Source organism: Pollicipes pollicipes, unplaced genomic scaffold (assembly GCF_011947565.3).
Source record: "Pollicipes pollicipes isolate AB1234 unplaced genomic scaffold, Ppol_2.1 Scaffold_7231;HRSCAF=8579_pilon_pilon_pilon, whole genome shotgun sequence".
Classification (NCBI taxonomy): Eukaryota; Metazoa; Arthropoda; class Thecostraca; order Pollicipedomorpha; family Pollicipedidae; genus Pollicipes; species Pollicipes pollicipes.
Window position 1 is genome coordinate 36563563 of NW_023597034.1, and position 26670 is coordinate 36590232.

Below are 26670 nucleotides of genomic sequence, written 5' to 3' on the forward strand. Positions count from 1 at the left end.
GGAATTCTGTAAAGAGAAGATATGAACCTATAGTTCACGTCTTACATTTATAATATTTGAGGGTGACTTATTATTGCAAACGCCATAAACATGATTCATGGATATTGTTGAAAACGAAATAGGCTGCTAGCCTGTCAAATTTTTCTGGCACAATCATCTCATTTTAAGGCACAGCATGGTTCACTTAAGACCGGCTTTAAAAAAGACGACACTAACCGCCTCTCCGTCGACATCATCATGATGCGCATCTATGAGTCGGAAAGTGGCGAAGTAAGTTCACTGAAGAAGGAAGATCCATTGCCACCCACTGTGATTCGCCCTTCTCTCGTGGTTTTAGGTCTTTACTCGCTTTGGTCGCCTGGGTCTGAACCCCGTCCCTGAAGTCGCGTGACGGGCGGACCCAACGGCCGCGCTCGAGCGCCTGTGACCGTCTGCACAAATTGTCCCGCACTTTTGCTATCACGATTATCCGCCGCCGCTTACGTCAACTGGCGTTGATTTGCGTCGTCGCGACCCGGAATTGTCGAGATCAGGTTTTGGTCTCACCAGAGGTAGATTTTTGTCATTGTGCAATGCTACGCTTTCCGCGCTAATGACATGGGAAAAGGTGTGTCTCGTGTTTATTCAGATGATGTAGCAAGGTAACACCGATCAAACGAGTTGTATTCTAATGTTAGCCAGTTATGCATACCGACTTCTTGCGCCTCTGGACAGCCGGAAACTGCATAAAACTGCACTCATTGTTAAGGATAGCGGCGTCGAGAAAGCATGACAGCCGGTTGGGCCTGACCCTTCAGATTCAAAGACTTTCCACTAATCAAGCAACACGCAACCGGCATACGGCCTTGTTCGCAATTAACCCCAGGATATTGCACGGAGAGAAATTATGTAAAAACCGCCCCCCCCCCACCCACCCCCTCACCTTTGGGATACGTCGTCGCTCATTAATGGTCTTTTGTACTGGGCCGTGCTCCCCTGAAGCACAAAAACATCCGCAGACTATTATGAAGCCCTTCGTTAACAATTCACTATGTCACAAGGCGCTTCTTAACGACTGTAACATGTGACTGGTTCACAAGCAATACCGTGCCGCACATCAGCCTTCAGCACATCATATGTGACATATGACTGCACCAGACGTATAAATGCGCCACACACAATGCCTTAATACGCCGATGGTGAGATGTAACTGTACCGCGCGCAGTTCTGTGTCACACAACAGCCCTAACAGCGTCGATTTATGTCACACCGAGTCGTGACTTCGCTCACAGTGTGTAATACTATGCCATTCATCACTCCTCGACACGTCGCTATTTGACACGTGACTGTATCAGCATGCGGCACTGCTCCACATGCAACTCCACAGCACATCCATGAGATACCTGGCTGAACCACAAGCCATGCTCTGCCACACGCCGCTTTTTAAACTGACTGCACCACACGTAACAGCGCGTCACCCACACTCGTGTGAGCGCACTTCTCCCTATCCCTCTGCGCCACAGGTCCCCTGCCCCGTGATTGGCCGACGCCACCCCGCCTGACCCGACGGCCGTACGCTGTCCTCAGAGATGGCCGCGTCAGAACAGTGGCGGCCCACCGACTGCTCCGACGTGTACCGACAGAGCACGCGCAGTGGCCTGTTCACCATCTACCCGAATGCATGCTCAAGAGGACACCAGATGCAGGTGCGGCGTTGCTGTGGGTCATATGCAGAAGTTTTCATTGTTTCAGCTGTTACTGTGCTTCGTTCCCAAAGTTCTGACAGCGTGTTATATTACCTTCCTTCTCACTTAAAAGCACGGAAACACGGAAAGCACGGAAAGTGTTTGTGTGTCAGAACATGCATGGCTTTTTTAAGTTGTCTCGTCATTGTACGACAAGTTCGACTACCGAATAAATGGCTCAGGTTTCTGTTTTGGCCGATCCGTATGGCCTAAAGCGAGACTAAAAGGCTATTCGACGGCATGAGCTAGGTCAACTATCTCAGCCAGCACGGCCTTGAGCCATTTTACCCGATGTTTGTCATATCCGGGCGCCGTGACCGCCTTTGTGCCGATAGTGCAGTGGTTAACACGTCTTCGTTGACTACCACAACTTGGAAGCACAACTGGTCCTGGAAACCAGAGGTGCGGAGTTTGATTCTCCTCGGTGCCCACCCTTCCTGCCAGGACGAAAGGCAGGCAACGTCACATAGCCTCAGCAGCTGAGTGCGTCGTTAAGTCCATATGACGTCGGCTGACCCGCCTCGGTGTCTTTGACTCCGATAGGTGTTCTGTGACTCTGTTAGGTGTGATATGACTCCGGTAGATACTCTGTGACTCCAACGGGTGTTTTGGTGACTTTTGCAGGCGTTTCGTGACCCCGGTAGGTGTTATGTGACTCCGATCGGTGTTTTGTAAATCCGGCAGGTGTTTTGTGACATGGAGACGACCGGCGGTGGCTGGACGGTGGTTCAGAGACGCGGACAGTTCGCGGACCGCAGCAGTCTCGACTTCTACCAGGACTGGGCGACCTACAAGTGGGGCTTCGGAAACATCTCCGAGGAATTTTACTTGGGTGAGCTGTTGAATTGTGTCACATTTGTGTCATATTATGCTATCCCGTTTTAAGCAAAATCGATGTTTTAAATTATTTGCATGCTGACATTATGCTAACGGGTTGTTTGGTGCTAAATAGAAGTGTAATGAACGGCAACCGATAAGTTTTTACAAAACTTTAACATATACCTTTCTTCTGTTTGCGTGCGCGTCATATTGATGTTTTCATCTTCAATGCATTAGGCATCGAGTGCGCTGATTTCGGAGCACATTGTCCATGGCGACTGGATATTTATTTTACGAATTGTTAGTGACCTGTTTATACTAAGAGGTCATCAAATCCACACCAGTTTTTAGACATTCGTTCTATATGGACCTTTAAATTAACGCAGATGGGACTTTGCATGAATGGCCGGAACGATCCTTCAGAATAGGTATACTTGTGTGTGTTTTACATCCAGTAACACAAATGTGACATAATGTGTGAAACAACCAGTAACGCCAAACGTTATCAAAATGAAGTAATAGGTGCCTTGAGATCATTGATGCATGATGCTTTGCACCATTTCGCGCAACAGGACCACATTTTTCGCTTCTGCTGCGCCGGATGCGGAGCTGATCAGACTGTGCGGACGGGACCCACGTGTAGCGTGTGTCTGTGCGACAGGTAACGAGCCGATCAGACTGTGCGGACGGGACCCACGTGTGGCGTGTGTCTGTGCGACAGGTAACGAGCCGATCAGACTGTGCGGACGGGACCCACGTGTGACGTGTGTCTGTGCAACAGGTAACGAGCTGATCCACCTGCTCACGGCCAGCAACGATTTCGTGCTGCGCGTCGAGCTGGAGGACTTCAGCGGGGACCGGCGCTATGCTGAATACCAGCACTTCAGCATCGATAGGGAAGACAACCAGTACCGGCTGAATGTAGGCAAATACTCCGGAAACGCAGGTACTGAACAAACGTACTGGCAGTATGATGCAGGTTCCGTTCTAAGATGAAGTTTGCATCTAGGTCTATGTATGGATGCATCGACAGCTAGCTAGATAGGTCGACAGATAAATAGACTATTAGAGAATATATATATATATATATATATATATATATATATATATATATATATATATAGTAATTTTGCTGATGGCTTAGCTATGATCCATGTCATTTTAAATGTTTTAAGTGTAACCTTATAAGATGCGATTCATCATGGTCCATTATCATGTCTGTCCCATGGCCGAGATGTCCGCTTAAATCCTCTCAAGTAGTCAGGTGTACAAGAAAGCTGCAGGCAATAAAATGGCATTGATCATCCGCAAAGATGGCAAAACAGAATGCGTACCAAGCATCCAAGCATACAATCAAAACGCCTGGTACTCTTCGACTGCACAGCCTTCCATATTGGAAATGGGAATAGAAATATTATCAGCACATATCATCACAGCAAGAAAGCGTATTGTCATCATAAGCATATAAATCTTCTGCTATCTGAGAATGAATGTGTGGAGTACGTACCGTACTAACTGTGACAGCGAGATGGAATGTGTCTCCTGGTAGTATAACATGTAGCCGCGGGTCCAGTGATACAGCTGTAACCATAGTTGGGCCGCTGCCCGGCGACACCTGAAAGTAGATACAGATAGGAGCCAGAGAGGAAGCTTGGCAAAGCTCATATGTAGACAACGGTGTATAGTTCGCACTCTCTTGTCGTACATCTCACGTATCAAGCCTCTGAATTAGGCGCAAAACTGATGGCGCGTTTGTCTCATCATTTGCTCTACCGAACAAGGTGCGTGATTAAAAAAATACTGCTGAGTCTTGCTGCTTGGGGTGCTCATTCGTTGTTCATGATCCATTGAAGCATTCGGTTTTTCGTTTTCGATCGTTCGCGACGTCGCAGATTCCTACAGTAGTGCTCAGAATTAAAATATCAGTTTGGAGTGTTAACATGGTAAACAAGTGTCTTTTTTCAACAAACGTATCTTCCCTCATGCGTTGACAAGGTTGACACACCGCGGTTTCAGGGGACGCCATGACCTACCACAACGGCTTCGGCTTCACGACGAAGGACCGGGAGCACGACAGCTGGCCGGGCAAGAACTGCGCCACCCACTACCGCGGAGGCTGGTGGTTCGCCTCCTGTCACCGGGTCAGTACAGCTCCCACACCGTGCTGAACTCGGTCCGGTGCTGTAGCTGAACTCGGCGTCATCTCCGATGAGCGCAGCAGGCGCTGGGGAGACTGGGGCTGCGGCAAATTATCCTTTCGCGCACGTGCTTACCGCATACAGACAATGTTTGCGATATCAGGGAAGTATTTTGGCGTTGCATGGCCAGGGCGTCGATGTCCCCGAAATCTAAAAAATATTTACCAATCATCACCAAGCAGTTTAGACGGCAGTTATAACGGCAGTTTTTTTGTCGACGTAGGCAGATGTATGAGCCGATTTATGTGCACAGGTTATTTTAACGTGTGAATTGTTGTGTTACAAAGCACATGGTTGTAATGCTTACAACATTTAGTACCTGTCACGCAGGCGGGGTACAGGAGCGATGATTCGCCGCTGGTCTTGCTCCAATCAAATCTCACCGTTGCTGACGCTTATATCTGGCTCTCCTCAGGCCAACCTGAACGGCGTCTATCTGTCCGGCCACCACTCCAGCTACGGCAACGGCATCATCTGGTACCCGTGGCGCGGCTACTACTACTCCCTGCGCTCGTCACGGATGATGGTCAGACCTCGCAGGACCCACGAGAACAGCCCCACCAACAAGCGGTAGAGCAAACCAGCGAGCGGCGCCCCCGCCCCGACGGCGACATGGTAGACCAGCCAGACACGACAGATTCGGACTCTAACACGAGAGCGGTGCTACACCCGACTTCCAAGCGGTGGGGGTCGCCTGCACTCAGCGGTGCCTCGGTGTCGGCTGCTCCAGTGGTCGGCGCCGGCCGGCGGGGCACTGGCTCGCCCTGCTCAGTAGGGGAGGCGGGTTGGGTAGCGGGCTCCTCGCCGCGGGTCGTGACGCTCCCAGGCTGCTTGACCTGCGTATCGGCACGACGCGGTGTGTCCCACTCAGCGGGCCGCTCGGCATCGGGAAGAACTGCGTGCCTTACGGGTCGTCGCACAGCCCGTCTTTGTCGTGTCTTTTCGTGTCTGCTTCGAGCCAGTATTTACTGTGGGGAACGAGAACCGCCTCTGGCAAAGCTTCTTTCCAGCTATTAGAGGCTTGGTGCGGGATTGGTTTTGTGCCAGTCGGTCGATGGAGCATGGCTTTCGTCTGCGCTTATGCTTTCCAACGACGATGACTCCATGAGGCGATTGACGCCCTTGAAGTATTTCAATCCGGGGAGTACGACTGGTGTCGTTCTCGCTGGAGACAGAGCACTGCCATTTTCCATTGTCGCATTATGCCAGAGCGGAGACTCTATAGACTGCCAGCGTTTGTGCACCACCAGGTACTGCGTGCCTTGCGCTAGTTACATGCTAGTGTTGATGGGGTCTGTGCTGGAAGTCTGTGAAGTCCGAAGTCTGCCTGTGCTTTGTGAAGTCGTCTGTTATTTTCAAACGAACGCCCGGCCCAAGTAAGAACGACTTAGGCGGAAATCGCTGGGTCCTGGGCTGACCCTGTCCGCGTGCGACCCTGTGACGTGTGCTGGCTCCCAGTGAGCCCGTGGTGATCTCTCGCAGCGCTGGAGTTGGCCTGGGTTCGAGGCCCCTGTGTGGGGTCTGCGCCATTTTCACAGCCCTAACTGCCTGTTTGTGGATCGCACACGCTCCATAAACACTTCCAATGCCGGTGCCTCAAAAACTGGAGGTGCTGAAATGGTTTGATCGTGCTAGTAGGAGTATTCATGTTACGGATAAGGTCGTTGTTTTGAATTGTGATAGTTTTTCCGCATTTTGCGCTACTGCCGTCTAGTACAGGTCACCGGGGAGGCTGAGAAGATGCAGTTAGCTTGACGTCACGCAGGCGTGTGGTGACGCTCATGTTTACAGGGTGAACGTGCCGTAGTGTATGATTCCGACCAGAATCAGCTTGTGGGTGGTGTAGTGATGCATCGTGCTAGACGAAATCGATTCCGCTTTCATCGCAATACAATGTAAGCACGCACTGCGCGTAGGTCGTTAGAAATTGCTGCTGCCTTTCCGTCAGACTTGATAGTCATGGCGTTTGCTAGAAAACAACCTATGATGTTCGCTTGACGAGTAGGCCTGATCATCTCGCTTATGCTGTATTCCAGCTTTGTAGGGGTTAGCTCTCAAGCTTTTGCACTACGCTGCGAACACAGTGATGCAAATAGTACTCCAGCTGTTGCCCAGTATATTATACTTCCTGGTGAAATGGCGTGTTTGGAATGCTATTTCTAGAAGCCGATACCAGAATGGGGCGCGCTATAGTTCGGCCCAACACGCGTGTTTGGCACGGGACAGAGCATGCTCGCCTCACCGCTGCTCCAACTGTCTAGATTCCGCGTATATGTCAGCTTGGCCTCTGATCTACAATGAACATGACAGCACACCGTCCAAGGAGTTGGAAAGAAATGCTGGATGGTGCTGGCAAATTTATCGAATATATAGCAAGTGGCCGCATTTTTCTACAACTTGGGCGACATGTATCAGTATGTGTGCCTGCTAAGACGCAGCATCACGTTTAATGCATAGGAAATGCACATTATCCTTCCCTGTACGGATCAAATGTATTCCCCAATTATAGAGGGATCAGGTTAGAGGATGAAGGTTTACTTTATGGTGGCTGCATTGCATTGGCTGGTGTGGAACCCGGGATACCGCGACTGGCCTGTATTCTTCCATGCTTCGACAACATGTTTGAAATTGTAGGTCACGCTGCATTTGTAGCTGATAATGTGCCATAGAGAGAAAAGATCCGGTCCAATCTGCATAGCGTGAATCGAAAGCTATGATTATCGACCCGGTCGTCTGCTGCAGAGACATTCAGCCAGTTCTCAGTATCGGTCACGCATTCGCAGCATCAGAGGAACGGAGATTAATAGTTAACGTTCACGGCTTATATTGGCATCGATATGATGCATGCACTGGCTTAATTCGTCATGTTGCACTATAATCAACAATTCATAAAAACAGGAATATCACCGCCATTTATTACAACGCGAAACGGCTTAAACTAGAGGCTGTCACCGGAGACACAGCCGCCAGCTCCGCAGACAGCCACCTCAGTCCGATCTCAGTGACAGTCCGTGTATTCAAGGTATCACAGAGGAACAGAGCTTACTCGTTAGCATTACGGTCAACACATTCGCCACTGGCTTGGGACCCTGGTGTTTTTGCAATCGGCCGTCAAAAGGTCCTCGTCTTGTTGCAGAGGTGCAAGTGAGTGCTTGCCTAAAGCGTGTTGCAAGAAGCGGTTAACTAATTTTGGGCAAGCCCTTGTGGAGCGGCTTTTGCACAAATGTGATGTCTCTGAAACATCGTTTGACCTAAACGAACGGAATTTCTGAAGTCTGCTTGCTCTGCTTGCTTTGCATACTTCACAAGGGTCTATGTCGCGTAGGCCATGTCAAACGTATGCTACCATTGGTTTGACGTCACGTACACTAAGTAAATAGCATGCACGTCACCACATGATGCTTTTCTTGCCATATACAATGCATATCGTGGCTGATACTTCCATTGCAATATACAATACACACCGTTTATTCACATAGGATTCATGATCACGTACAACATCACTCAAAGAGCGATAGGCTACACCACTCAAGTGCTCTTTGGCGAACCCAAATGATGTCGCCAAAAATATTTTGCAAATGCATCTTAAAAAGTACGTCCAACCCTGGTCCTTCGCGAGCTGGGTAATTTTGATGCCAACAAATTCCTAGCAATATGTGTGTTCGGTGCTGATGGTGGTTCGCTGAGCGGCTCCATGTGGCAGCCCGCTGTGTGCTGTCAGTCACCGCATCGACCCCGGCTGGGACAGGGTAGGGAGCTGACCGTGACGTCAGTGCCTGGAGCGGCAGACGCCAGCTGGCAGCTGGAGTAGTGCCGGCCGTCAGTCGTCGGCCGCTGAATAAGGACATTGGCTGCACGTCGACAGCTGGGCTGCTGAGACTGTCAATACTTGGGGACGGGCAGCCGAAGGCGCCAATAGTAATGCGGCAATCAGCAGCCTGTACAGCTGCCGCAGCTGCAGCCGTCAGCAGCTTGAGTGGTGCAGTCATCAGCAGCCGGTGCGACTGTCGGCAGCTAGTGCAGCGTTGGCAGCTGATGCAGCCATCAGCAACTGGAGTGGTGCAGCGTTCAAGGAGGGCTGTCGTCAGCCGACGAGGGGGCTGGACGAGTGGCCGTCGGCATTGTGTAGCCGTCAGCAGGTGGAGTGGTGCAGCGTGTCGCCTGGCGATGAGGGGCTCGACGAGTGACCGTCGCTGCCCAGACGCAGTGTGTAATCGCCAGAGGGTGGCAGCGGCAGCGGTCGCGGCCGCTCCTCGTGCTCGCAGATCTCGGCGTACAGGTTATCGGCGGCCGGCGACGGCGGCGCGGCCGGCGCCACCGCGTCCGCCACGTCACCGTACTGCACCTCGCACGGCCGGGAGAACACGAACGACGTGCTGACGTCGCGGTTGGAGCGGCCGCGGCTCAGGAAGAAGCGCGACACGGTCTGGCGGAGGCTCCGACCCGGCCGCCGCTCGCCGTCCAGGCTGTTGGACTTGACGAGCCGGCGGGCGGGAGGGGCCTGCGGCGTGGGCGGCCGCGCGAGCCGCGGGGAGGGCGCGGCGACGGCCGCCGGCGCCGCGGCCGGCCCAGCCGGGGGCAGCGGCGCGCTGGCGACCCCCGGCGGCGACGCCCCCACCGACCGCTCGCTCAAACTCGGCGTCTTCTGCAGGCGGCGGCCGGCCGGCGGCGACGCGTCGAACACGTCATGAGAGACCTTCATCTGGTGGCGCCACGCGTGACCCTGGCGCTCGCACGTGACCAGAGCCTTGGTGAATAACTGCGAGGTGCGCCGGTCCAGCGGGTCGACCGGCTGCAGGCGTAGCGTGGCGTCCGCGTTCAGCTCGAACAGCGTGCTGGGCGCGTCCGGGTCCGTGGTGCAGCCGAGCACCAGCCGCTCGGGGCGCACCTCCTGCAGACACAGCAGGCCTGCCGGCGACGGCGCGCGTGGTCAGCGCCGGGCACACACGCGGTGGTCCGGCACGGACGGTCAGGGGCAGGGGGCATGCAGCGGTGCGCCGCTGGGCACGCCGGCCACTGTCAGATATGCAGGCATTCTTTGGTCGGGAAACGCGCGAGAATTCCAGATCGCATATGTTAAGACATTTCTGAATGACCCGATGACAAAAAAAAATGAGCAAAGAAAACTGGAGCGCGTAGGGAAAACTTCATTCAGCTTGAAATGCGCGGGCAACCGAGTCGAAACCACGCACGTCCGGCCAAACAACGATTAAACCTGCTACATCACGGCTACAGGGGTGGTTCACGTACCAGTGAAGTTGCACGGCATACGTGGCATGAATCCGCACACCAGCTTGACGGTAACGGGCGGCCGTTGTTGCCGGAGAAGCTGTGACATCAGGAACACGTGGTCCAGCGAGGCGGTCGGCCGCGACGCCGCCGAGTAGAAGCGCCCCTCGGCGGAGAACGGCAGAAACAGAACCTGTAAATCCCGACAATAGGTGGTCAGAACTCGGCGAATATTCTCCTCTTGGGAGATAGTAGCAAAGGTTCGGTATCGGATTGTCGATTCGACAAGTCCGCCGGTCAGGGTACCTAGCTGCCCTCTGGCAAAGCGCAGCAGCTCACGCGTGTTGAATTGTAGCGGGCTGACCACGACGGGCGGGGTCACAAACGTACTGCTGCATGAGTAACAGCGATATTGCCCTGACGCGGCCGCGAGGCTCAGGCATCACACCCGGGGAACCTGTCCAAACATTCTGACCATGTTGACGCATGGTTGTCCCGCACAACTTAAACGTCGGTAGCCACCATAACGCCAAGACTGCAGGAGCGTCGATCCACCGCGCAGCCTGCACGGGGCTCGTTTGTATATTCGAAGACACAAACTGGCAGACGAGTCTGATAAGGCTGAAGGGACGGCTATTTGCGCATTTTAAGCGTCAAAGTGGAGTATTCAGGGGAATAGGGATTCGGGGAGCATAAAATACATTCATGCTGAAGCCGATAACACGGTTGCAATAGCGACGCTCAAAAACTTGCCATAAAAGAAAAGGCTTCAAGATCTGCATTACCTAACGTTTAAGATCAGCGTGATAACCTTTTAGTTAGCCGAAAGTCACTGATGCACCAACCTGACTCTGGAGGCTAGCGGCAGTTATGAATAATGTATGGCATTGGATCATAAGACGGCAGGGGCGAACTGAATAAATGCCTCTGGATATTGCGGGGTGTTCAAAAACAATGCTCGGAAAAAGAAGGCCTTTTGGACAGCATACACGCTCGTCACCGGACTCTAGCCTCAGTGTCACAAGCTTACAAGCTGGGTGCCTTGTCTCGACCCAGAAGTCAACGGTTGGGCAATACTCGAGATCATGTTTGGTCATCCGATCGCTCTCGGGTTTGACGCAACGCGCCACGTGCGTAACAGCTCCCGCCAGGCTACGCACGCGGAACAGTACGGTGACTCACATCAGATACCATTGACCTTGTCACGTTTCACAATCGGAATCTGACGCTTTTCATGCCTAGTCAGCGTTATTTGCGCACAGACCAGCCGAGTTTCCAGTGATGTGCTGTGGAGGTCGACTTCGTCTCCCACGCGCCAAATCTCCAGGCCACTGTTTTGCAACGCAGCTGCGTGCAAAGTACGCAGTTGGCCGGGGCAATCACATAAAATAAACCAGGACGTAATAGGCTAGCGCGGTAGCTAAACGTACGTGGGAATGACGTAACATTCTTTCCGAAGTCCCAGTTCCCGTAATGGGCAAACTGCAAGGAAACTGGCGACTTTAGTGGTCTTTAGAATTGACCGGCAAATCATTAATCGCATACTTCAACAAATTTCATCCACGGGATATGGCGGGAGAAAGAACCCTATTAGTGTTAGGTCATAGCCCACGGGTGAGCGTTTGCGGCACGCACTTGCCCACGCGGACAACACCCAACAACGGCCAGCAGCACAGACGCCCTTGCTGACTCACGCAAACCCCCGCACTGCCTCCAACACACGTGGCCACGCACCGAGCCCATCTGGAGAACCTTGAAGGAGGCGACGCCCGCCGTCACTCGGGGCAAAAACAGCGCTGACGCCCACCTGCCGGCAGCGCCGCCCCTCCCCGGGCCGGCGGCCGCTCTCCGGTCGCTCACCATCGGCGCACGGGACCGCTCACCACCGGCGCACGGAACCGCTCACCACCGGCGCACGGGACCGCTCACCATCGGCGCACGGGACCGCTCACCACCGGCGCACGGGACCGCTCAGCACCGGCGCACGGGACCGCTAAGCATCGGCGCACGGGGCCGCTCAGCACCGGCGCACAGGACCGCTCAGCACCGGCGCACGGGACCACTCAGCACCGGCGCACGGGACCGCTAAGCATCGGCGCACGGGACCGCTCAGCACCGGCGCACGGGACCGCTAAGCATCGGCGCACGGGGCCGCTCAGCACCGGCGCACAGGACCGCTCAGCACCGGCGCACGGGACCACTCAGCACCGGCGCACTGGGACGCTAAACATCGGCGCACGGGACCGCGCTACGCACACGGCACGAGGCGCTAGCATCGGCGCACGGGGCCGCTCAGCACCGGCGCACAGGACCGCTCAGCACCGGTGCACGGGACCACTCAGCACCGGCGCACGGGACAGCTCACCACCGGCGCACGGGACCGCTCAGCACCGGCGCACGGGACCGCTCACCACCGGCGCACGGGACCGCTAAGCATCGGCGCACGGGACCGCTCACCACCGGCGCACGGGACCGCTCAGCACCGGCGCACAGGACCGCTCAGCACCGGCGCACGGGACCGCCCAGCACCGGCGCACGGGACAGGTCACCACCGGCGCACGGGAGCCAGACCGGCGTACGGGACAGCTACCGGCTACTTACCGCTCAGCACCGGCGCACGGAACCGCTCACCACCGGCGTACGGGACCGCTCAGCACCGGCGCATAGGACCGCTCAGCACCGGCGCACGGGACCCTTTAGCATCGGCGCAGGGGACAGCTCACCACCGGCGCACGGGACCGCTCAGCACCGGCGCACGGGACCGCTCAGCACCGGCGCACGGGACCGCTCAGGACCGGCGCACGGGACCGCTCAGCACCGGCGCACGGGACCGCTCACCACCGGCGTACGGAACCGCTCACCAACGGCGCACGGGACAGCTCACGCTCACCACCCGCAGACGCTTGCCTCACACAGTGGCACACGGCCCTCACTACCGATACACACGGGCCATGCGAGTGCACCCACCTCATTCTTGTAGTTGACGCACTGGGCGTAGTTGACGGAAGGCGCCGTGGCCGGGGCCGTGTTCAGGTCGCGGAACACCCCCATCAGGCGCAGCACGTTGCCGGCACCGACGGTCACCTTGCGGTACACGGTACCCTGATCTGAAACAGGAGGACGCGACATCAGCGCGAAAACGAATGATAAACAAAGGGACGAACGGGTGGTAATGGAGCGAGGCGAGAGGCAATCGCTACGATTAATCAGCGGACAGCAGAGGCTGTCCGCCACCGGCGCTGGATACTGAAACGCCTGATCATGGACATACTGGACAGGAATACTCGGTAAGGAATGATCGAGCATGCTGATCACCATCAAGGGTACAGCGCCGTGCACAGAGTATTGGAGGACGCCTTGGGCTTGGGGCTACGACGTCACCATCAAGGTCACAACACCGTGCAGAGGGCACTGGAGGACGCCTTGGGCTTGGGGGCTACGGCATCACCATCACATCCCCATCCCATCTGAAGTGAAGCATGCGTTGACGACGCGTAGGAAACCTTGTAAAGGGGGAAGTCCTACTACAACGGAGGCTTGCTCCCGACCACGAACGGAACTAGAATGTGACTCTAACCCAGAGGTATCGGGGTCAAAAACCGTCAGGTCAAGCGCCCTAGCATTCCAGCTATTGTCCTGCCCCGCAATTAGACGTACGTGGTCTTGTGTGAACACTATCGAGACAATTACAGCATAGCGCCGCCCGGCCGTCCAGCTGATCGGAAATACATCCATCAGCTGCTTACCAGCCATGAAGCCCTGTCCAAACCACCGTATATCATTGTTCGAGCCACTTTGTCTTCCTATGGTATCGCCACACACACGGGGCAGACGCAGGACGTCACGGATTTCAGTTTTGTTCCCATTACTGAACCCAGCCGCAGTCACGGTTTCTCGCGTCTTTTTGCCGCGGACTGCGTGGCGACTTATGCACGTCGGGAAAAGGAAAATGTCCGTCAATCACAAGAGCACCAGCCTGGCATGGTGCTTACAAAACAGAGATGCACGGCGTGCCGCCGCCCGACGGCAGCCAGTGCGCCCGCTAATCAAACAGCATGACTTACGCGCGGCCACCAACAAGCGCTTGATCGCTGTATTAGCGGCCGTGACTGGCGCACGACGGCCTGCGAACCGAGCCGAGGTCGGTCAAGGCCTGACCCGGCGCGCGCCTGCTCACCATTATCGGTCATGACGTAGGCGGGTACGTCGTACCGCGACAAAAACACGGCCAGCCGGGCGGCGGCCACCTCCTCAATGCTGCTGTAGAAGGGCGCCGTCTTGCCGTCCTCGGACACGAGCGAGAACCATCCTGAGGCGACAGAGAGCACGGTCAGCGGTGGCTCCATGGGAGGCGGCACGGCCCGGTCCTGGGTTAGCGAGCTACCATTCTCAGGGCAATGCAGTTAGCTGTAGAGCATTTACTCCTTCGGTGAGTAACTAAATTTCAGAATCTTTTAAATGTTCTGGTTGCATACATCAGCTGGCGCTGCCAGCACAGACGTTTCAGGCTAGGTACTTTCACTTCGATCATGTTTTTTGCGAGTTTAGTCCTAGATGTTCTCTTGCTGACCGTTACTTATTCCATTCCAGCGCAACCCGTTTTCTTAATAAGACGCAGCACAGCGAATCTCCAACTGTGCCTTGTAAGTTGTCCTGTTTCGTTATAAAACTCCTCCTCGACATCGAGAAAAAGCTCGCAATGTCAGAACCAGTATCAGGAGTTTTAGGTTCCACTCCGGAAACTTAACTCAAATTCGTGCGTGATATGGAGATGATAAACCCCGCTTCTGCTACAAAAACTGGCTTATCGCTTGAAAACTCACCCCGAAACTCCTTAATCGCTATCGCTAATCGCTAAGTGCTTGGACTTTGAATGCATAGCAGCCTTTACCGAGCACGCTGAGCACGCTGACGCGTCCCGCTGTTCCCTCCAGCGCCACCAGTGCATGCCCTAGAAATGCAACGACACAGCGTTCTCGTTTTACATGTCGTGCGCCGACTTGCGCAAGGCAACTGTACACAGCCTAGCTGCTGGCTTGGGCGAGGCACACGGCTATGGCCACCGCTGTTGCCTGGGGCCCGGCGTGCCCGCTCTGACACCTCATCCCTCAGCGCCACCCAGTGCTCCAATTGACTTGTTGGGTGTTCGCTAATCGGTGGCATCCGTCATCATCTTCATCAATCATCGCTCCCGCGGTTGGCGATTCCCGAGCGCGGCGGTCAGCGAGAGCGCCTGTTTGGCTAATACAGGGCCGCCTCGGGTGGGGCCCTGTCTACCGGTCCACACTACGTGGAGCCCTGTCCACTGATCCACACCACCTGGGGCCCTGTCCGCTGGTCCGCACCACATAGGGCCCCGTTCGCTGCACACCACGTGGGCCCAGCCGGCAAGCAAACAAATACCTCCCTTGTACCCAGCTGTTCCCAGCCTCGCCCAACCCGTCATTGGGGCTAGTTAAGTGCGTTGTGTGCCTAAGTTAAGCGCCTCACCCAGTGCGTTAGTTAAGGCATAGCTTATCATTAAGAAAACAGCTTATTTTTCATACAAGTAGGGTCATGTGGAGAGGTCAACTGAAACGCGCTTTTAGTTGTATAAGTAAGACGTTGCAGTACCCTTTCCATTCATATCTTTGTGGTTTTGACAACCATTTTATCTTCGTAACGCAGTATTGCTGCAAGACTTTAGCTTCAACATCGGACCAGTGATGTGAAGTCGTACCAACGTGAGGCGCGACAGTTGCTGGCTTGAGGCGCGACAGTTGCCGGCTTGAGGCGCGACAGTTGCCGGCTTGAGGCGCGACAGCTGCCGACCTGAGGCGCGACAGTTGCCGGCTTGAGGCGCGACAGTTGCCGGCTTGAGGTGCGACCTATCACTTTGAGTTACGGATGAGCCGAACTCTCAAGTGCAAAATCGACATTAGCTTCGTTGTTCTGTGCTTGTTGGGACCCAAAAGCTGCTTTTGGAATTGCGCTTCTTGTGTCTGGGCATGATGAAGCTGGAATGCTTTTTAGACGGGCCAGATCCCTCCAGCTCGGGGAAGAATGCGAAATTGAAAACTGAGAAAAGCGTCTGACTGCGCGTACCTAGCGTTATACAGAGCAAAGAATAAACCAGCCGCAATACCCTTTGTTAAAGAGAATGTTTCACATTTGAAGATATTGCAGCAAGCATCAGATATGCTGAAACAAAGTCCCTTATAACCATTGGTGTACTTTTTAGGCGGAAAATACTGATCTTGCCAGCACAATGATCTGTTTAGCAAATGCGTTCCCCAATGCGTCATGGTTTGATTACGTCATCGCATCTTGCACAACATTGATTGAAAGCCAATTGGCAGCGGTTATATCTGGAAATCGCGCTCACGAACGCCCGATATGAACGCCTCGACAATTATATTTTCCGTGGCCTTGATCGCCGCATGGCTTATGGAATAACGGGATTTGAATGATGGTATCATGAAGGTATGAACGGCAAGGCGACATTGAAGTATTATCCCCGAAATACTATTCCCATTTTCGCGGGCGTGTATCTCAGAAATTGGAGGGGATCAGGTCGTCAGAAAAGTAGGATTGTGAACAGCACTGAAAGGTCTTCGAGATGGCTATGTCAGTTTTAAAAACCCATACAAATGTGGAACACACCCTCTAACATCTGTTGTTCTCAGCTTGAGTCAAACACAGGTCTTATGGATTTTCCTGACGGGACGGGAGCGAGAGGCAGCACGGGCCGCTCCACCCAATGGCCCGCCCCACCCCATTTCTGGAAGCAGACTTACGTAGGCTCCGTGGCGTTGCATGGAAAAAAAACGAGGCAAGCATTGCTTTGCTCCCCTTTCCTCCTATATTTTCTTGAAAAACACGTCAGCCTAGACTATCCAATAACTTGCATAAGCCCTCCAACGGACTGGCGACGGTGGGGTCGTAGAAGTAAGCAGTTCATACCAATATCCCGTGAGGCAGCTGTCGGGGCCCGGAAAGTGACGATTACGTAATTGGCGTGCTGTCCCCCAATCACCCGTATTTATCGCTATTTTCCCGGGCGGGTTTGCGCTGCTCGCATACTTGTCGCGGGCCGCGGCACTCAGCGCCTCGACCGAATGGGAGCAAGGCCGACCATTTTGGAGGCAATTGATCACTCACCACTACCAGCGTGTGGGAGAAACCGGACCCGCCAGCTTCCGCCGCGCCGCAGCGTCTGTCCGGAAAGAGCACGCGCTATGCGAAAACTGCGCGCTGTTTTGGACAATTGTTTGCATAAGGTTGTAAGACATTTATTTGCGCAGATTTTTTAATGACTTTGTTTCGGTGTTTGTTTTGCAAAACGCTGTAAGGTGGTGTTCCCTTGAAATAAACAATACCGCTATCAACTAATGGTATGGTATGGTACATTTAGGCGTGTCAGGAAATACGCTGTTCCAAATGGGTACTTGCTTTAGATAACCTACCGTAACCAGCAAAAACATCCGTGTCGCTGCGGTTGGTAATGTACCGCAATAGTTCCAATCATTTCTTAAATATTTAGGAAGGCTTTTGATTGTTTCAACCCTTGACGAACAGGGGTCTCAAATGTTCTTTTGGGGCTCTCCGAGAATGACTCATGACCCAAGAAACACAAGATGCTTTATATATGCTATATATATGCTATATGCTATGCTATATATATATATATATATATATATATGTATATATATATATGATACAATATACATTGCATTACAATACATTACATAGCATATACATTAAAGACCCAAACCGTCGATCGATCAAGTCATCGTGGTAGCATCTCGAAGGACAGGCCACATGCATCATAAACACTTCTCACAAATCGCTGTAGCTGTAGTCATATAGCCTACGTCTAAACCTACAGCCAACCGACCATATGCTCGGTATGCCTATATATGCCGTTTCAGATGAAAATATGGTACCTTTTTCCGGTGCAGTCACCGACTGTTCGACAATACTTAATTGGAACAGTTTTGAAGGTACAGGAAGTGCGTCTGAAGCGTCACCGGAAGAGCTTGCAATGCCATAGAAAGGCCGTCCGGCTGTTGAGCAACACACGCCACGCCACAACAGGCCCGGTACCATCACAGGCTATCATTCACCGAACATCCCTGACATGCGTCAGCAAATAGCGTCAGACTCTTACAATGTAAACCTCACAAGACTTCCTTGGCCGGAGCGCCTTCCTTATGAAATAATTGTCAGTTAAATGATGTAAGCTGACTAGATGATTGGACTGTTAGCCGTTGTTAACTGCGTGAAGAAGCCACGTCTTTCCGACAAGCCAAATTACACCAAACACCGACACACGTGCGTGCCATGCATGGCCAGGAAAGTCGTGCGCCACGTCTCGTTTTCCTCTGTCTGGACGTCAAACCGCTCAGACCGCTCACAGCCTCACCGAGTCTCTGCTGGGGTGAGTGGGGCGTGTCGCATATGCCATGACTATTCTCGGACGCTTGGCCTTGGAGATCTTATCAGACACCTGGACATTTGCTAGGCAATGTACTCCGGGCCCCAGTCCGCCCCAAAGGTCTTCCCAGCGTATCAGGAGCTACTTAACCTATCAATATATTTGGCCACTTCAGCGCCCCTCGTGATAACAGAAAACCTCGGCCATTTCGGCGAGCATTGTGAGTTGGGAATTATTTTTCTTGCACTATATTCGACCCTTAATATACCGGAAGGCGCTGGTCAAAAGGCGTTATCAAGCAAGCATTTCCCATTTCCACAAAACTCGACGTTACAAGCTGTGCTCATGGTCACGAAAAAAACTCCCAACACTTACTGCCTAAAAGCTAGGAGCTCACAAGGCCTTATTCCCTATGTCAAGCACCTGGTTGAGGGCCCCGTACAAGACAGTTGGTTTCGGCCGCTCATGGGCACTGTTTTTGCGCTTCTGAGCAACTGCACTTTTGACGAACATCTCTCAAAAACGCAACGCACAAGCTCATCGACGATATTGGATCATCAACACATCCGCGCGCCGAGAAAAAGGCCGAGCCCTGCCTATACGAGGGTACAGAATCGGTCTGTGGGTGCGGAGCCGCCGCCGGCATGGGAGTGGGAATGGCCTCGCTGCTGTAGACACGGCTGCCGACCTTGCAGCAGGGCCGAAAGCAGCGCTTGGCCACCACACGGAACCGAGCCAGCGTGACGTCACGGACAGGCGTGACGTCACAGACGGGCGTAACGTGACAGACCTCCCGCGGCGACGGCGGCGGCGGCGGGAGGGGACGGTGGCGGCGTCGGACACAGCCGCCTCCAGCGCAGGACGCGCGGGGTGAACAACTGGGCAGGATGCGGATTGTGGAGGATGCGGATTGTGGAGGATGCGGATTGGGACGGGATGCGGATTGGGATAGAATGTGGATTGTAGCAGGAGGCAGATCTGGACGGGATGTGGATTGTGGCAAGGTGCGGATTGTGGCAAGGTGCGGATTTGGACAGGATGCGGATTGGGACAGGACGTGAATTGGGACAGGATGCACAGAGGACAGATGGGACCGTGCGGCACGTGTGGACTCCACCGAGAATGCCGACAGGCAAGCTGCTGCATGGGTCTTTAATCCCATCGGACAAGTCGTTCACAATCGGAGGTTGACATTCCGACCATCGTTTATGAAATGCACAGGGGTCAACGCGCTGCAGCGTCCGTTCAGGGGCATAGCGCACGTGATGACGACGGTTTGATCATACTGATACAGTACACGGGGTAAAAGTTCGACCTTTTCTGTACAGCTCATGAATGAGCGAGCCACATTTCAAGCGAGAATGAGCATGTTGTGCGCTGCCCGCCGTGTATGTGCCAATATATGACGATTGCTCGGCTAACACATGCATGTTCCGTCAGCAGATAACGCAAATGGGCGCAATCAATGAGCGTATCAGCGGAGATCGCTTACAAACGTCCGTTACTCCAAGAGCTCACGAAACCACGCCCCGCCGTGCCGTCACGCTGGCCCGTTTGCAGCGTTACGCCACGCCCGAGTCACGACCCGTCGTGGCGCGGTCAGCCGGGCCCGGCCCGCCCGGCTGCCGGCGGTGCAATCGGCTGGGCCTCCCCCTTGAGGCCCGGCCGCCGCCGGTGCAATCGGCCGGGCCTCCCCTGTGAAGCCCGATCCCGCCGTCGGGCCATGCCCGCGCGACGACGCCGGCCAGCCGACGGGGCGGCGTCGGAGGCCGCCCAGGGCCGCGGCACGGCAGCCGGCGCGCGCTGGACACGGCTCGGCGAGCGGGCGCGTGCGGCGTCAGGTGTGCCGTACGCCGCGACCCGGCGGGATCGGCACCAGACGGCGCGCAGCCAGGGGCTTCCTTTAAGCCCATGTTTTTTTTCTTATCATTTTAGAACCGTAGATTACTACTGGGAGAGAAGTTAAAAATCGCCGTGATGAGCTCTCACTGAGCTTCCCCTCCTCCTCCTTAAGAAGAGCCTGCCCCCCTGATCAACACGGATAAGTGCTTAACATGGGTGTGGGGTAAATGGCTTGTTCGCTGCGCACTGAGAAGGTCCGGGATAAGAGCCTCGTTGTATGCCTATAAGTATGGTAGGGGAGCTGGCATAGACCTGTTGCTGTTCATCATTCATCACGCACTCCGCCCAGGTGTTGAGACTGCGGTGATTAAGTACAGCTTACCTTTCTCCATATACGTAAGCACAGGGGAGGGATCTGTGGATGTCACGGCACCCCGTCCCCCCTAACTTCCGGGGATGCTGAGCATTAATCCTACCGGAACTTGGCAATGGATAGGCAGAATCGGGCTGTACCATTGGTATCCGTACTCCCACTTTGCGGGACACTCCGCCTATGCCCGTTTCGCCTTTGGCTGGTCTCGTGATATGAACCCCCCTTCCCCCGCCCAAGGCCCCAGCGTAACGCAGGTGGTTGCGGGCTGATGCCGTGTGAAGAGGCCAACTTCTTAGACCAACTTTTTCATGTACCACTCATGTACCACTCCATGATATCATCCACATCAACGATGCCATCCCTCGATGGCATAGGGTTCAAGTCCGACAAGCTCCTGGAGTTTTTTATAAGCATTATTAGTCTTGCTGCACGGTAAAAATACGTTTAAAGATCACGTGGTCGCTCCCCATCACCGCTTCCACTTTCCGGCGCCTCTGTCGCCCTACGTCAGCATGCTGATGTGCAGCAACTCATACACATGTGCTGTCTTCTGTGTATCATTCGAAACAATTCACCCTGTACTCTTACCTTGAGTGGCGTCTTGTCGCCATCGTCTTTTGAGTGGAATGCAACGTTCTTGCTTGTTTTTTATGTGACGTTATATTGTTTTATCAACTAAACGATCCACTAAAAGACAGCAATGCATCCTCGATAATCAATCAAAGCTTCCAGATGTGATTGGCGAAAACGTGCAGCTTGCTGAGGCATACATTGCCGATGCGGTATGAGTTTGTCACCTTTATTTCAGCGAGCAGGTTACAAACAGATGTACAACCAGAAGAATTCTGGTGTTCAGAACTTGTGATATTGGTTAGCAGTGGTGAGGTTGCATGGTGCTACTTAATGGGCCAACAACGATTCGTCGCAGGCTTAACCAAGGCTGCCAACAGTGAGCCGGAGATGTCCGCCAGGAAGATGAGATCAGAAATATGTGTGGCCTAACGTATCGACATAAATGCCTGCCGAAAAATACCTGCCTGCCGAAATGAGTAAACACATCGAATGGTGTACACGTGTTTTCTTCATCCATACATGGTGGACACAAGACTCATACAAGCACGCAGTTATAAAGTGCGGCACACGAAGATTTCCTGATTGCATGATATTCACTCGAAGATCACAAAGCGCAATGGGGATTTCAGTGATTAGGGAAGTGGGCACATTCCTGAATGGTAGCTGTGAGGATCTTAAACCTAGGCCGTGCTTCCGCTTATGTACTATGGGTATAACTTGACATATATTGTACAGGCTTAGGGGTAGATCCACCAGCTAATATTGGGGCAGACTGAAATATGCCTGAGCTCCAAATATTGTGTCAATAACGCAAGAATATAATCCAGCAAGCGCAGTGCAAAGTTATGTGTTTTTCATTTGGAAGAGGCCATGACCTTGCGAAGCCTCGGATCGTCTGTGCCTGGGCGTAACAATGTAGCCAGTCACATCACACTCATTTTCGATACGAGACAGCTGAAGGTAGCATATTTCCCCGTCACAATGGTGTTAGAGACGCGACGAATCTTTTCAACTCACGCAGTTTCATCCAATAGTCTCATATAGATATCTCATCCAATAGATAACTTTTAATACACTCTCGCCGGTGGATCCAAGAGTGTACATATATAAATCTTAACTCATAAAACGCATAACACATACACACACACACACACACACACACACATATATATATATATATATATATATATATATATATATATATATATATCCGTAGATGAAATAGCATGCATAGACACATGCCACACACAAACAAACTGTGAACACAATGGCGATTTTCTACAGCGGCTGTCAGTCGAAGGAATGCGAGAAATGTGGACCTGTAATTGCCTTTCAGCAAGTAATTGTGGGATGCTGGTCTACCGTGTGTCAGAATGGCTTCTAATCAAGAAGTTCGATGCCCTGGTGTTGCTGGCGATAGGCGGGAAGATACCGCCGACGGAAGCCGAAAACAACACGGCATGTCGGGCAAACTCAGCCCCGATGGACGGCCCTGACATGGGCCGATGACGTGACCTCAGCTGGTGGCCATGACCTCCAGAGACATTCAAGGCCACAAATGATGACCGTTGTGACTGCTGCAAATGAGCCCGATCTTGGAAAACGACCTTGATCCCAGCAGACGAATCTGACCTTGGCAGATTGCTCAGATCTCGACAGACTTCTTCGGCTTAAGGGGACAGTTCTGACCTTTGCAGACAAGCCTTACCCAGCCGGCCTGCCCAGACATTGGTGGATTCCTCACTTCAACAGATAGCACTGACCTTGACAAGACACCCCAGACTCAGAAGGCGATCCTGGCTTCGGCAAATGAGTGATATTGGCAAACGATGCTGACATTGGCAAATGACCCTGATGTCTTCAGAAGATTTTTCGGATGCAGGCAATCCTGACACCGGCAAATGACCACGACATAAGTATGAGCCAGGCAAAAAGCCATCACGACCTCGGCAGGAGACCCTGACTTTAGCACATGAGCCTAGCCTCGACGACTCCGACTTCTGGGACGTGCCTGACCTCAGCATGCAGTTCTGACCTGTCGGCTGACCTTGCCTTTCTTGAGATATCCCTGACATCTGGCTGAACCCGGAGATGGCCCCAGATCCGAAGGTCATGCTCTGGCTTCAGGAGACCAGTCTGCCTCGCGAGACCATAGAGTCAGAACTCTCAGATGAGCCAGACCAGACCAGTCTGCCTCGCGAGACCATGGAGTCAGAACTCGCAGATGAGCCAGACCGCGGTACAAAAAACATGATCGCCTCGTGATCGCAGGCTTACAAAGCCGGCGCCTCATTTATCGACGACCAGCGCAGCCGAAGAAACAGGACGCAGTGGAAGACAGCAAAGTCTGTTGACAGTCTGACACGTGCCTTTGGTTCTGTTGCAGGACACCCGCCGTGTTTATGCTGTGCCCATGTCTCCCCGCCCCTCGCAGATGCTGTTTTCTATCGTGTCCCACGCACCATTAAACCGCTCCTGGCTGTTGTCTCTCCGCGCGCCAGTTGTCTGCTCCGGCTCTGTCACCTGGCGCCCGGGCGCCCGCTCTGGTTGTATTGCACAATATGGCGCCGAGCCCACCATATAAGGCCAGGGTGTGGGTCTGCAGAGATGCCGGAAACGGCCGCCAAATCCCGCTGTGCTGCCCCGACACTGACCGCCCAGCACGGCATGGCCGGATCAAGTGCCGAACTTCTCGATCTCTTTATCGCTGCACCCGGCGCATTAGGGGGCACGCGAGGCTGTCTGGCGGAGAGCGCTCCACGGGCCGCACCTCGGCACCGGTCCCGGTGGGGCCGCTCCGGCCCTAGGCCGAGCCTTTGTTGGGTCGGGAGGCCCAAGTCAGGCTCAAGTCACGGGTCAGATGGCGAGGGCACGGCTGGTCAGGAACAGGGTCAGATCAGATCCGGACCAGGGTCAGATCAGAGGGCAGGAGAGGGGGCAGGTCAGATCCAGAAGAGGGTCAGGTCGGAGGGCAGGAGAGGACTGGTCAGTAGAGCGAACAGAGCGCGTCCGGCTGATAGGACGGGATTGGGTCGGCGGATGGCACGTGATATTATCCAGTCAGCGAACCGAACAGGGTCGCACCGGCAGCCCGACTTTAAAGGATAAGTCCACAGGGCAGCTCAGGGTCAGCGGGCAGGCCAGACAGGGCCCAGCGAACGGACGGAATAGGATTTGTCGGCAGCCCGACTTTAAAGGGTCAGCGCCAGGGCAGCTCAGGGTCAGCGGGCAGGCCAGACAGAGCTAAAACAGCGGATGGTACAAGCGGGCCTAATGTTATGGACCATTGAGAGGCCATGGCAGGGATCACTCAAGCAGCCAGACAGCTGACGTGCTCCATAGCTCTAGAGCAGAGGGCAGCCGACAGGAACAGAGTGAGGGCGCAAGGCCAGCAGGACACAATCTGGTCCTATGCCAAAAGTCCTTGCTCGACGAATGCAAATCCGTATGCATGAGATTAATTTCAAGCTCAACAAGGCAACTAGGAAAGCAAGGAAGGATTACCCATGCCATGCATAATTCTCCATATCAGATTTAAGTACCAGAGTCCTCCCAAACGCCGTGCACGCCAGATTATGCCGGGAAAAGGCCTGTGGCACCGGTGCACTGCCGTATACAAAGAAGTGACGCACACTTTGCAGCGCGTGTCGAAGTCGCCGCGCACCAAACAGCCGAGATCTGATCAGCAACGTGATGCAATGCTTCTGATTCGTTCGCTGGATCACATCAAACCGAAAGCTTTACTTCCTTAATAAACAGGACATTCGACGCAAAACCGGCAATGATTTTGCCGTTTTATGCAATATTATGTAACGTCGCAACTTTGACTGGACCCAATATAACACAGCGTTTCACATGTGCCCAGCAGTAGCTGGGTAGGGAAGCCTATGTTCCTTAAAATATAGCAGCTCAGTTGTTCAGATCGGCATCCAAATTTCACTTAAAACCCTTGACATGCCCTGTATCTGGGAAAATGTCCCTGGTTAACTTCTAGGAAGCACGACACCGGTGCTGGTCCAAAAACGAAACGTCCCGCGTCGCCCCGCCCCTCGGATGGAGCGCCATCAGAGCGGCCGCCGGCCGGTGCCAGCACGCAGTGTAGCGGTGGTATACCTTTCTCTCGGCTCTGGGCGGCGTCGGGCGGCGGCTGCCTGCGCGGGTCCGGGCCTCTGCCGCAGACTAGCTGCGCAGGAGGTCCCGCAAGGCTCCACGGCCGGCAAGTGATACACGGGTGAAACGGCCAGCGAAGGCCGCTGCTTTGTCAGCCGTCGGACCTGGTCTCACAGAGGAACATCGCGCGGGGGAGGAGGGGGCGGGACACGGAGATGGGGGGGGAGGGGGCAGGTGGGAGGCGGAGAGGGAGGAAGGGAGGGGTAAAGAGAGGGAGCTAAAGAGAGATGTTAAGAGAGAGAACGAGAGAGAGAGAGAGAGAGAGAGAGAGAGAGAGAGAGAGAGAGAGAGAGAGAGAGAGAGAGAGAGAGAGAGAGAGAGAGAGAGAGAGAGAGAGAGAGAGAAGAGAAGAGAGAGAGAGAGAGAGAGAGAGAGAGGAGAGAGAGAGAGAGAGGGAGAGAGAGAGAGAGAAAGAGAGAGAGAGAGAGGGGGGGAGAGAGAAGAGAAAAGAGGAAAAGATTATGGGAGGGAGAACCACGTGACCTTTTTATGTGTTTACCATCATGTGAAGCCCGTAAGAACCAGATAGTTGAAAATCTAGCCAGATAGTTGAGAATCCAAATCTATATTCACGAAGTTCTTATTGATCCGCTGACAACCGGTTGCATCCATCGCAAAAATGAGCATGGCCTTATATGGTCCATGGCACCTTTCCAACGGATGGCAGCCAGTCACACTGTGATCGGTGAGATGTCGTGGTGTGTGGTCGAAGCCACTCGGCCAAGCCTCAGTTTGATAAGGAGAGCACCAGACGCCCTGTTCAGACACTGAGCGTGCTGTCCTGACGCAGAGCACTTCTTTCAGACACAGAGCGCCGGCCAGACACCGGGCACAGTGCCCGGACACCGCGCACTTCCTCCGGTCACCGAGCGCCGTCCAGACGTCAGGCGCAGTGCCCGGACACCGCGCGCCTCCTCCGGACACCGAGCGCCGTCCAGACGAGGCGCCTGCGCTGCACGCCAGGTCACGCTGACCTTGGTCGACGTTCGTTAACCCCGTAACGGCGACTGGTGGTCAGCGCTCGGTGGCGGCGGCGGCATCCCGGAGCGGTGCGCGGCGCAGACGCGACGGCCGAGAGGAGGAGGGAGAGGGCAGGCGGTTGAGAAGGGTGGCGGCTGAGAGAAGAGAGAGGGCAGGCGGAAGAGGGAGGGAACGCCAGACGTGAAGGCCGAGAGGAGGAGGGGAAGGGGGCGGCCGGGAGAAGGAGGGAGAGGAGAGGTGTGAGAGGGGTGGCGGCCGAGAGGAGAAGAGAGAGGGCAGGCGGAAGAGGGAGGGAACGCCAGACACGAAGGCCGAGAGGAGGAGGGGAAGCGGGCGGCCGGGAGA

General features: G+C 54.2%; 2 protein-coding genes across 2 annotated transcripts in view; one reads left to right on the forward strand and one right to left on the reverse strand.

Annotated features, from left to right (window-relative positions):
- Positions 1-6647, forward strand: part of LOC119110249 (angiopoietin-4) — a 64213-nt gene extending 57566 nt beyond the window's left edge. Inside the window, exons 7-11 of the mRNA XM_037234002.1 lie at positions 1567-1685; positions 2409-2556; positions 3325-3489; positions 4560-4684; positions 5157-6647. Of these exons, the coding sequence (XP_037089897.1) occupies positions 1567-1685; positions 2409-2556; positions 3325-3489; positions 4560-4684; positions 5157-5315 (716 nt within the window). The 3' untranslated portion in view covers positions 5316-6647. The remainder of the gene's footprint in view (positions 1-1566; positions 1686-2408; positions 2557-3324; positions 3490-4559; positions 4685-5156) is intronic.
- A 2226-nt stretch (positions 6648-8873) lies between these two features.
- The window catches only part of LOC119110066 (uncharacterized), a 20454-nt gene continuing 2657 nt past the window's right edge, over positions 8874-26670 (reverse strand). Inside the window, exons 2-6 of the mRNA XM_037233808.1 lie at positions 14148-14279; positions 12938-13077; positions 9992-10163; positions 9339-9649; positions 8874-9242 (exon numbers count right to left, since the gene is read on the reverse strand). Of these exons, the coding sequence (XP_037089703.1) occupies positions 8874-9242; positions 9339-9649; positions 9992-10163; positions 12938-13077; positions 14148-14160 (1005 nt within the window). The 5' untranslated portion in view covers positions 14161-14279. The remainder of the gene's footprint in view (positions 9243-9338; positions 9650-9991; positions 10164-12937; positions 13078-14147; positions 14280-26670) is intronic.